Source organism: Gekko japonicus, unplaced genomic scaffold, assembly GCF_001447785.1.
Source record: "Gekko japonicus isolate JY-2015 unplaced genomic scaffold, Gekko_japonicus_V1.1 scaffold2544, whole genome shotgun sequence".
Taxonomy (NCBI): Eukaryota; Metazoa; Chordata; class Lepidosauria; order Squamata; family Gekkonidae; genus Gekko; species Gekko japonicus.
In genome coordinates, this window is record NW_015169256.1 from 43,095 (window position 1) to 55,810 (window position 12,716).

General features: G+C 43.7%; 1 protein-coding gene across 1 annotated transcript in view; it reads left to right on the plus strand.

Moving 5' to 3' along the window:
- The first annotated feature begins 5,341 nt into the window (after positions 1 to 5,341).
- The window catches only part of CFAP52 (cilia and flagella associated protein 52), a 46,176-nt gene continuing 38,801 nt past the window's right edge, over positions 5,342 to 12,716 (plus strand). Inside the window, exons 1-4 of the mRNA XM_015416509.1 lie at positions 5,342 to 5,417; positions 7,704 to 7,903; positions 8,735 to 8,871; positions 10,565 to 10,693. Coding sequence (XP_015271995.1) covers positions 5,342 to 5,417; positions 7,704 to 7,903; positions 8,735 to 8,871; positions 10,565 to 10,693 — 542 coding nt within the window. The remainder of the gene's footprint in view (positions 5,418 to 7,703; positions 7,904 to 8,734; positions 8,872 to 10,564; positions 10,694 to 12,716) is intronic.

Here is a 12,716-nt window from a genome sequence, read left to right on the forward strand (position 1 = left end):
AAGGGAAGACCAATCAGGGAGGCATGCCTCCCCTTCGCTTCCCCAGTCGCCCTGCTGGGAGCCACACAATGTGTCAAAGAGCCACATGTGGCTCCCAAGCCACAGTTTGGCCAGCCCTGGCCTAGGAGTTGGCAAGTTTCAGTTCATGCTCTGGGGGGCAGATGAACTACATTAGGAACAGAGTAGCTACAGAACTGGCATTCCCTGACTGTCTTCCTGGATGCCCCAAGCACATGACAGAAAAGGCCACAAAAGACTCACCTGCTCTGTGTGTACTCAGCCTTATTTCAGCTAGCAAAAGGTTTGTAAACCTGTCCCTTCCCCCTTACACGTTGATCATCAAGACTATAAAGTGACAATTTTGCCCTGGCATAAACTCAAGGGAATTATCAGCAGATTTACTTATTGCAGTCCATTTCTTCTACTACCCTTTCATGCATGCCAGTAAGGAACTTTAAATGTATGTACATCGTTTGTAATCACTTCAGGATGTGTTTGATCATCAGCCGCTGCTACTCTGATCTGGTAGTTAACACAGCACTGGCAAGTGCCCTTGGAAAAGACAGGTACTTTTTCTCCCAGGACACCCCACCTACATTGTGAAGCTAATTTTGCATACTCCAGTTGTGATTCTTGCAGTCATCCCCATCAGCCACAGCATTAATTTAGCAAAGAAATTATCACCTATAGTCTCTGGGGATTAGATATGCTGAGTAATAGGGATGGGCATGAACTGGAAACATGTGGTTTGTGTCAGTTCGTGGTTCATGGCCAAACCATGAAATGAATTTAAGCAGGAGATTCATTCATGAACCAGTTTGTGGCCCCGCAAACCCCATTGAAAGGGACCACAGTCCTTTTAAACAGGATTTGCAGAAAGCGTGAAAAATAGCCGAGTGGCAGGGAGCAGCCTGTTCCCCACTGCTCAGCTATTTTTTTGCACTTTCTTGTGCAGTTCCTTTGAACTTAAATCCCTGCTTTCTGGTCTGTACACGAACTGCCTTAAAAGTTCATGGACGTTCAAGACAGTGGATCCATTACAAAATTCAATTTGCAGACCACAAACGGCAAAATTTATGACAGATTTGGCTTTGTTGTTTGGTTTGTGCCCATCTCTACTGAGTAAGTCTAGCCATTCACCTAAATCAGTTATAGCAATTTGTTTAGTTTAAGGACTAGACTACATAGGATCAGGTAGATTTGGATTTCATGTATTGCAGTAAAACTACTGAAGCTACAGCAGACAAGGCCTAAAAAGTGAGACAATAATCCTTTAAAAGAAATCAGAAAAACACTTGCTAGTTAGAATTTTACGAAGAAAATAGGCAGAGGGAAGTGGCGCATCATCCTGGGTGTTCGTTCAGGCTGCTCCCGATCAACCCCGTCCTTCCTTGTCTCTTAGAAGCTCCCCGGGGTTCTCAGGACCTTTGTTGGGCTTCACCAGACCTTCTGGAGGGAGGCTGGGGGCAGAAGACTTGCTCGGATAGCCCGTGAGTGGCAACGAACGAGGGTGGAGGAGAATGTTTCTACGCGGAGACAGGAAATGGAGCAAACATGGCTGCCATGATTTGCAAAGACACAACCACTTTTTTTAAAGACTACTGAAATAATACAAAACATAATGTGCAGCAAAACAAGGTAAAACAAGGAGTTAAATGTGAGTACGAACTCAAATTGTAAAATCTGACGCTTAGTATTGTAAAAACCCCTTGAATGACCCCCACTATTGGAAGAATGGCCGGGAAGAGAAACGGGGAGTAAAAAGCACCTAAAAGCTATCAGTGGGGTAAAAGGTGAAATTAAGAAAACGGCATTTGAAATGGAGGGAACGGAGGAAGAGCAAAATATACGAATCGTGCAACTAACCTGTGAACAGTTTAAAAAACTTTTATGTGAGGAGATTGAACAAGCAGTTAAGACGGCATTCGAGAATCTCAGGGAGAGACCACTGGGTTCCGTTTTAAAGGGGAAGGATGAGGAAGAGCTTTTGTTATTGCAGCAAGATATTGATAAAAAATTAGAATGTAACCAAGAAAATTTACCAGAAGATATTGTGACTCTACCTATAATAGGATGTGAGAGCCAAATTAATCAAGTGGTTAGTACAAAGAAACCAACAAGAGATGCTCTGGAGTTAGAAGCAGCAAAAGGAGGATATCAAGACCCAATACGTAATAAACTGAGTAGGAGGGCTAAACGGAGAACAGTGAAAAATACAAGAAAAAACACAAGGGAAAATGCCAAATATATCAGAGCCTAGAAAGGACAGAAAGACAATGGAAAAACATATCCTACAAACATGTTGGAAGTAAAAGGACAAGAGTTAAAAGTGGAACTTCACCTTTACAAAGAACTAAGACATTTAAATATGATTCTGGCAAAAAAGAAGCTACTGAGCTATTGAAAAATACAAGGAAAAATATAAGGAAAAATGCCAAACATATTAGAGCCAAGAAAGGACAGAAAGACAATGGAAAAACATATCCTACAAACATGTTGGAAGTAAAAGGACAAGAGTTAAAAGTGGAACTTCACCTTTACAAAGAACTAAGACATTTAAATATGGTTCTGGCAAAAAAGAAGCTACAGAAAATCAGGAAAAGAACAATGCAATATGATTTGAACTTTGGATTATGTCTTTTAAATATCTGGGAGTAATGATGAGTGGTTGGGAAACATATCAGTGTTTTTGTTGTTCAGTCGCACAGTCGAGTCCGACTCTTCGCGACCCCATGGACCAGATCACGCCAGGCCTTCCTGTCTTCCACTGTCCTCTGAAGTTTGCTCAATTTCATGTTCGTTGCATCTATGACACTGTCTAACCATCTCATCCTTTGCTGTCCCCGTCTTCTTTGACCTTCAATCTTTCCCAGCATCAGGGTCTTCTCCAGTGAGTGCTCCCTTCTCATTTGGTATTTGAGCTTCAGTTTCATTATCTGGCCTTCCAGGGAACAGTCAGGGTTGATTTCTTTTAGGATTGACTGATTTGATCTTCTTGCAGTCTAAGGGACTCTCAAGAGTCTTCTCCAGCACCATAGTTCAAAAGAATCTATTCTTGGGCGCTCGGCCTTCCTTATAGTCCAACTCTCGCAGCCATGGTTTATTTAATTTCCATAAGGATTTTTTTGTTAAACATTGAATGTAAGTTAATCTAAGTCAGATTCAAATAATTACACAAGGTATATTAGTTTAAATAGATGCTAAGCTGTAAAATAAGAAATAAAGGAATTAGATTACAGCTATAATTTAAATTGGAACCTCAGATAATTATTTTGTTAACTGTTTATGAGTAATGATGAATAGCTGAGAAATATATTAAGGTTACATGAAGGGTGATTTTTGCTTTTTTTATTTGGACACTGATTAATACCGAATGAAAGTAAATTTGAGTTGGACTTTAATAACTGTATTAACAACTGTATTAGTCATATCAGTTAAAACAGATTTCAGGAAAGCATGGGGATCCATGCTTCAGAATCATGTTTTTGTTGATGGTGTTGCCGCAAAGCAGTGAATCCATGATTTCTGTGGTTCAGGCTGTGCCGGTGGACATGATATGACATTTGATGGTGTGCTCATGGTGACCCAACGCAAAAACCTTGAGGAACCATGAGGATCCATGCTTTGGAACCAAGTTTTGGCAGCATGGTGTCGCCACGAAGCCGTGGACATGTGATTTCTGTGGTGCATTCTATGGCCATGGACAAGGTATGTAATTTGATGGTGATGTTGGGGTGTCGGCCTCTCCCTTGGTCTTTGGTGTGGCGCCCCCTGTGGCCATATTGTCGGGGTATCGACCGGATTCCTGCAGGACAGCCAGCCCTGGAAGTGGCAGGCTCCAAAAAGGGAGAGGGAGTGAGGGGCCTCAGATAGGCAGGGGACGGGGTTTAAGGTCACCCCGAGTGTCTCTCTGCCAGCATACTGCAGACTTCTTTCCCCTCTCTCTGCCGTCTTTGTGTGTCTCTCTCTCAGTGTCCTCCTTCGTTCCACAGCGTACTCCTCCTCTCTGGCCCCTTCTCCATCCTGCCTTTTATCTCCCCGCCCCGCTCCCAGGACCGCCCATCCGCCCCCGGCTTGGGCCACACCCTCCTTTATCTACCGGGACGCCGGTGGGGCGTCTCTTGGGTGAATGCTGGGTAGGCCGGCGGTAGTTCTGGCGGCCCCAGGGCCGCGCCACCGCCGCCGCTCTGCGGCTGCACTCGCTCCTCTGAGCCCGTTCTCGGCCCTCTGGACAAGTCGCCGCCATCCCTTTCTTCTTCCAAGGGGTTGCTCCGTGGACCCCGGTCCCGTCTCCTGGCTCGGCTGACACAGCGTGCCACGGCAGGGGTCGCCGGTCTTGCCTCCCTCACCAGATCGTTGCCCTCCGTTCCTCCTGGTGAGTCATGCCGCGGAGGTCTTGCGGGGTTTGTTGGGGGGGGCGATCCGCATGGCCCGTGACCTCCAGAGTGGGACATGGGGTGACCCAATGCAAAAATCATAAGAATCCATGAGGATCCCAGCTTCGGAACCATGTTTTTGCAGCATGGTGTTACCACGCCGTGGCACTGTGAATTCTGTGGTGTAGGCTGTGGCCATGGACATGATATGGGATTTCATGGTATGTTTGGGATGTGCCAAAACAAAACCCCCAAGGATCCATAGGGATCCGTGCTTTACATTCATGTTTTTGCAGAATGGTGTCACCACGAATCTGTGGAACCATGATTTTGTGGCACAAGCTGTGACTGTGGATGTGTTATGTGATTTGATGATGCATTTGGGGTGACACAATTGAAAAACCCTGAGGATCTATGAGGATCCGTTCTTTGGAACCATGTTCTTGCAATTTTGTGTGGGAGTCCTTCAGATATGGAGGGGGGGGGGGTCTGCTTTGTCTGGATAACCCAAGTTACAGCTTTTGCGAAGGGCAGTCACCTATCAAGCTTCCTCCTAACGAAACATGAAACGCCGCTCCCGCGGGGCTGAGTAAAACGGGTATCTCCAGCCACAAAACCTCAGAGGTATGGCAGCTTTATATGCCTGTTTTGTGGTCTAGTTCGAAGTAATCTATGCCGCGTGCTCTTTAAAGCGCCATACCACCCATGCCAGCAACTAAATACGAGCATTCCTCATCAAATCTAACTCCCTCTGTACTGTAGCCCACGAGCACTCCGCGCGCTTGCCTCTCACTGCAAAACAAAACACACCTGCCCTGCCGAAAACACTGACCGTCAAGCCGCGCCCACTCCCTCTCCAGTTTCTACGCATGCGCTACTGGCTCGGGCCCACGTAGCGCCGGCGCAGTTTCCATAGCAACAAACATACACTGCCGCCGAGTGAGGTGTTAGCAGGAGAAGCCACCATGGCGACTGGAGAGTCTGAATCGTCCGAGGACCACCTGAACGGACTCCAGCTGGAGGCGGTCATCGGCTTCAATGGTAGCGCCCCGTGGGCTGGAGGAAGGGCAGGAAATGACTGGGTTCAAATCTCCAGCCATAGAATTAATATGTGGGCTAGTCACGCTGTCCGTCATCCTAACCTACCACACAGAAGATGGTGATGGGTGAGGAACGAAACACAGATGCTACCCTAATTTCCTTGGAGAAAGGAAGAAATGTAGCTAATGGATTGGGGGCGGGGCGGGGCGGGGCAGGGCAGGATGCCTGGGAAACCTTAAAGGCTGACAGTTGTTTCTGGTTGCTGTGTGTGCAACAGCCACACTCTGCACATGTTCAGGAATACACTATTATTCATAGTCTTTCAGTAGATTAGGTGCTGGCACCTAAGCTCAGTGAGTCTTGTTTGAGGTCTAGTGGGATTTGAAATGTTGGGGTTGGTAGGATGTGAAGGTTTGAGGGTGGAAGGTTGAGAAGTCACTGAGTTCTTCATGGAGGCATCTTGAAGTTGTCAATAAACCCATTCTCCTTAGGTCTTTATTTTTTGTTAAGGTGGGAATCAGGTTCTGTTCAGGCTTCCTGCTTCCTCTGTGGAAGATAATGGACTCATCGTTGTAGAAGGCAGACCATGGAAAATAAGCAAACAAAAACAGATTAGTTTACAAAAGTCAAATGGATTTATGGGCTTTAATTTGGAGAACATGTGAGGATAGAAGAAAAGATGTATCTACAACTGGATTACTCAGCAGTCCCACTATGACTCGGGATCTCTCAACATTCTCCCAGCTGTCTTCTAGCCAAGAGACTTCAGACTAAATAGTTAAAAAGGTTCAGAACAAATTCCTTCTGTCTCTCACAGATCTTTGAACACACAGTGGTCAGGGAATCAACCTGAGCACTGAGTTCTGCCCTAAAACTACAGACTAGACCAAATTCAACATTCATTTGCCATATTTATTAAAGTATTTATGCCCTGCCTTTATACCCTGTAGCTCATGGTGATTTACCATTCTCAATTAAAACCATCCATACTACAACAAAGCCCTCCTAACATCACCCCATAATCCTGGCAGCTCAAACCCCAATAAATGTCCTAGTGAATTAAACAGCCGTACAGTGCTTCCTAGAAATGATCACATTTCTACCAGCTCACATCCTCAGGCAGCCTCTTCCACAAGATAGGAGTCACTGCTGAAAATGAATGGGTTCTGATAGATGCCAAGGAAGCAGCCTTAAGTAGGGGAACAACCAGTAGGTGACAGCTAGAAAACAGTAGTTCATGGGGACATATGGACAGAGATGGTTCTTCAGATATGTGAGTCCTAGGCCATGAAGGACTTTGAAGGTCATAATTAGCACACTGAACTCAGAAACTACCTGGCAGCCAATGAAGCTGTTTTAAAATAGGCATGTTCCTATTGGCTGTCTCCTGGCAACAATTGGGCTGCCTCATTCTGAACCAGTTGCAATTTTTGGGTTGTCTTCAAAGTCAATTCCATGCAGAGCATGTTACAGTAGTCCAACCACAATGCTATAAAAGCATTGGTTAACATGTCCAGTTTGGCTGAGTCTGAAAATACAGAGAGTTAATGAATCAGATGCTGCTAATAGAAAACACTCTTGAGTAATGCTTCCTCTAAGCTGTGGAGTCTTGTGAGCAAAAATTCTACTTTGTGAGCTACTGGCATTAAAGTTGTGAGCAAGCGATTTGGCTACTGCATAAATTAGTTTGCTCTGGAGCCATCCTTCCTGAGCGAAGACAAAAATGTGTGAGCCGGAGGCTAAAAACTGTGAGCTAGCTCACACTAGCTCAGCTTAGAGGGAACACTGCTCTTGAGCAGGCTGTCAGCCTGCTTTTCAAATAGCCAGGCTGGGTTCATGAGCAATTCCAAGTTCTTAACCTGCTCTGCAGCCAACTCTACTCTATCCAAAGCAGGTGGGTCTAGAGTCCTTTCAAAGCATCAGCCTTCCTTACCAGCATCACCTCTTCAATTCAGCTTCAACTCGTTCTGCCTGAAGTCTGATAAAAAGAGGGTTTGGGAGAGAATCTCAATGGGGCAGAATCATTGTGGAATATAGATCAAATAAAGAAGTACCAAATAACTGGTATATTTTATGGACATGTGTTAATGTGGGACAGCATGGGAGAACTTCTTGTGTTTAGGGGATTTGCGTATAAGCTGACATTCACTGCATGTTGGAAACCAATAAAAATGCACTGAAAGAACCTCTGCATCCTGCAACAAAAGTGCATGTAACTAAAATCCAGAGCACCTCACATTCTTTCCTCAGTGACATGATACTCTTTCCTGCGCTTTTGCTTTTCAGGGCATGTTCCATCTGGTCTCATCTGCCACCCAGATCGGGAGCACTTCATCTATCCACTGGGTTGTACAGTTATCGTGCAAGGCATAAATGTTCGTACTCAGGATTTCTTACATGGTCACACCAACAATGTCTCCTGTGTCACGGTTTCTTCAAGTGGATCTTATGTGGCTTCTGGTCAGATCACATTCATGGGCTTCAAGGTACATGAGGGCCCCTTTTTAAAACTATACATATTTTCTGAGGGAAGCTATGATGACATGAGGAAAATATGATACTTTCTCATGCCTGGTCTTATTGGTGTAGGCTTTAAATAGTGTATGTTGAACCCATTTAGATCTCATACCTTTATACCTGTAAGCTACAATCATAGTTGTAACCTTTTTATTTGTCTGCAGTTGGGCTAATTGATAGGACTAGGACTGTGTTGTTTCTCTGATGGAAATTTTGTCTCAGCAAAAATAAGAACATTCTCATTTCAGCATGAGATAGAAAGATAACATAAATACTGAACTATAATGGGTTTTTTAAAAGTCATACAAGGGAAGCATCAGTGCTATGTTTTTGAATGGCCTCGTGGTATAATGTATATGTGATTCTGGGCAAATCACTTACAGCCTCTTGACTTTTTTATAGAAGCCAATGATAGACACTTAACTTCTTAATCTGTGTGCCACAGGGCAGAAGATCGGCAGCTCTTCTACACTTTAAAATGTAGATAATTAATCAGTCACTTGTTTTCAGTTCTTTTACCCTATCTTGGTCCATTTTTGATTCTGCCATTTGTCTGTGAAATGGAATGCACCTGTCAGATTTGTGAGATCTTCTTCCATTCAGGGTAGTGACACAATCAGCCTTTTCTGTCTCAGTGAGGCTTTATATGATATGACCATGCTGATAGATTGTTTTTAAAAGGCGTGTTTATGGCTCTTTAAATTGATTTTTTTTTTTGGCTCTAAATATCTTTTACCTCTCAAACTTTGGTGCTGTCCTAAGTACTACTTGTCTTGCTGACCCTTTTTTTTCTGCCCCAGGCAGACATTATTTTATGGGACTACCAAAAAAGAGAAATGTTGGCTCGGTTGTCTCTTCACAAAGGCAAAATTGAAAATCTCGCATTCTCTCCAAATGACCTATACCTTGTGTCACTGGGAGGTCAGGATGATGGAAGGTAACAGTCATTAAATTAGTGACTTCCTCTCTCCTTTTATGCCTAGTGTGGAGACTGCCATTGCACAGTTGGTGAAAAGTACTGAGACTGACGAGTGAAAACAGCTCTCATACTTTATTTGTGGATCAGGAACAAGACAACTTGCTCGGCTCGCAGGCTGGCTTATATGTGTCCGGACACCCACACCCCAAACACACCCCACTCCCTGTATTGGCTATTTACAGTGACCAAGAGTCCCATAGGCTCTCGGCCGGGAGCCTAGCCCCCCTATTGGTGCGGTCTAGGATCCGCAGAGTTCATTGTCTTTGGAAGTGAAGCTCGACGGCTTCTGAGGACCGCGTGGAGCCCTTGCCCTGCACGTGGTCTGGAATTAGTACATTACAGTTGGGTACTAAGAGAATAGAGTACTGAGAGTCTTCGATTGATGTTGAGTCTTTCCAGTACTACTTTTCCTTACTGTGAGGCTTTGTGATGCTGGAATAATTGTATACAAGTCTGACACACACAGCTGACAAAGCATGCAAAACTAGTGGGATGAGATAATTTAGGACAGAAAAGATAAAAACCACATTCAAATGACACTGTGCAAGGAGGTCTGCAGAATTTGTGATCCACCGAGCTGAATGTGTCTCACCAGTCATATATTGTGGCCTGCCAGATGACTGATGGTCTCTGTGTTTTGCTGCATGCTTGGGACTGAAGAGAGAGATTGCAAAGCACTTGATAGGCCACAGTATAGGTTGTATGCTGCATACATTCTTTCTCCCTGGAGGGACGTGAAGTGTCTTAGAATAGACTAGATGTTCCTTCTACTCCTTCCCTCCCTGCAGGGACTTAGAGGGTCACAAGTTTTGCAGGCTTGGTAGAAGCAGTTATCTTGACTGAAGTGCTCCCTTTGAAAAGCAGTTATACAGCACCATGATATACAAAGTATATTCCTGGTAAGAAGCTGCACCCTGGCCTGACTCAGCAAAACACTACTGAGAAACTGAATTTGATAGGACCAGTCTTATGCTTACAGATGAGGAAAAGGGGATTAGACAAGCCTGTGTCTGGTGGCCTGAATCATATTAGTGGCAACATGTATCTCAATATTGGGACCAGTGTATCTTCTTGCCACACCTGAATATATTTGTGTTATTCATTTTTCTGACATGGCAGTGCTGCTGTCAATACATTATATTGTTAGCTGGCCTAGCTAGTCTTAGAGCTAGGCTGTACTTTTATTATAACAATTGTATTGCCATGTGACATGCAAAGAGATTAACTGTTTGAAATTTATTCACACCCTACTGTTTTATGATAGCAGGCTTTACCTTGGGAAGAACAAAGTTTGAGTCCAGTAGCACCTTTAAGACCAACAAAGTTTAATGTTGGGTATAACTTTCATGTGCATGCATGCTTCATCAGATCTGATGAAATGTGCATGCGCATGAAAGCTAATACCCAGAATTAAGTTTTGTTGGTCTTAAAGGTGCCACTGGGTTCAAACTTTGTTAGATTGCTTCAGACCAACACGGCTACCCGCCTGAATCTATTTCCTCTGGAAGAACGTTGTGCTCTGTTTCCTCATGCGTACATTCAATTGTACTTCATAATGTCATAAACATATGTGGACTTGAATTCAGTGGAATTTGCTTCTGCAAATATGCGTGGAAGTTAATTAATCCAAATTCTCTCCCATTCCTGGCAGCATGGTGGTGTGGAGTGTCCAAAAGAAAGAAGCCATTTGTGGCAGTCCTGCTTCTGCTCGTAGTGCCGGGAATCCGACCACACTGGTGTATTCCAACTGCAGGGATGAGATGTTTGTTAGTGCTGGAAAGTATGGCTTTGTTCTTCTGGGGAAAGTCCCCATTCCATTTTGAAAATAAACTCTAATCATCTATTTAATTGTGCACATGCTGTTTACTTGAATGGCAAAGACACTGATCGAATGACAGGTTTTTCTGCCAGTGTTTATGGGATTGTAGTGGAATAGTTTCTGATTACTGATCAAAGTTCTTTATTGGCATTTCTGCACCTTTTACACCTAACGGTGAGCTTAGAAAGCAGTGCACAAGAGCTGAATCCTTAAATTCAAAGTTAACAAATGAAATTACACACCAGGTTCCTCCTATAAAATTTCCAGAGTTTACATCTAAAGGTCTGTGCCATTTAATAATGGAATAAAGGTATTTTTTGAAATTGTTAGTTTGTTCCTTTTGTTCATTATAATCATTGGTTTTAATTGAGAGTGAGGTAGAGGAAAGAGGCTCCTGCACTTCCCCTGGAACTTACTCTATCTTGAATGATTACTAGTTACGTTTAGAAGAGAGAAGAAGAGAAGAGATTGGATTTATACTGTGAGGTAGGCAGGGCTGAGAGAGCTCTGAGAGAACTGTCCTTGAGGGAACAGCTCTGACAGAACTATGGCTTGCCCAAGGTCATCCAGCAGCTGCAAGTGGAGGAGTGGGGAATCAAACCTGGTTCTCCCAGATTAGAGTCCACACACTTAACCACTACACCAAACTGGCAAATTGCAGGCGGCTTTAATGGAAAATGGAGCTGCGGATATGTCTACCTCTTGGTCAGATTCGGCAATTGTGGTGATCCACAAAGATAATAGGGACCCTACTAACCCAGCCTCATATAGACCGATTTCCCTATTAAATCATGATAATAAGATATTCACCTCCATTCTAGCCAACAGAATCAAAGTATTTATTGCGCAGTACATCAGCCCGGATCAAACAGTATTCATCCCAAACAGGCAAATATCAGATAACATCCGCAGATCCTTAAACATCATCGTGCATGGGAAGAGAGCTAAGGAAGAGTCTCTGATTTTGGCGCTGGACTTCGAAAAAGCGTTCGATTCGGTGGAGATATCGTACATACTGGCACTACTCAGGAAAATCGGGTTTGGAGAAAACTTTTTAAGAGGAATACAAGCTCTATACAAAAATAACAGGACAAGAGTTAGGGTCAACAATACCAATTCGAGGTATTTCAACATCTCCAGAGGAACCAGACAAGGATGCCCCTTATCCCCGTTAATCTTTGCATTATCTGTGGAACCCTTGGCAGAAGATCTGAGGTCCAATCTAATCCTCAGGGGCATCACCATCAAGGGTCAGGAACATAGAATCAACCTGTATGCAGATGACCTTACGCTATACATCTCAAACCCAGTTCATTCCATCACAACACTAAACAGATCTTTGTCCAGCTTCTCAGCAGTGTCTGGCTTACAGATTAATCTCTCAAAATCGGAAATTTATCCAATTAAGATCACAAAACAAACAGATATAGTCATTAAATCATCCTTTGATTTTAAGTGGATCACAGAAAGCTGAAGGCATCTGGGGGTAGTTGTACCCCTAAACCTCAAGGACTTGGCAAAATATAACTATCACAGAATTCATACGTCAATAAAAGAAGATATGCTAAAATGGAATGCCTTACTACTAACTTTGGCTGATAGGTTACACCTAGTGAAAAGTTTCATAGTACCAAAATTCCTCTTTTTGTTCCGCACTTTACCGATTCCTATTCCGAAAAAAGACACAAGTACCTGGCAAAACACACTCATGCGATTTCTTTGGGAGGGGAAAAAATCCAGAATAAATCAATATTGCATCAACCCTCCTGTCTAGGAGGATTAAACTTCCCACACCTCCGTAGCTACTATTGTGCTACTATAATGGCACAAGTGGGATCAATGCTACATCGAGACCATCAAAAGCCATGGATGCAGATAGAAGAAATGTATACGTCTCCCCTCAGTCTACAAGAGACTTTTTGGGTGAATTCTAACCACAGGCCAAGAAATATTAAGCTCAACATGTTCCTAACAACCTCAATCA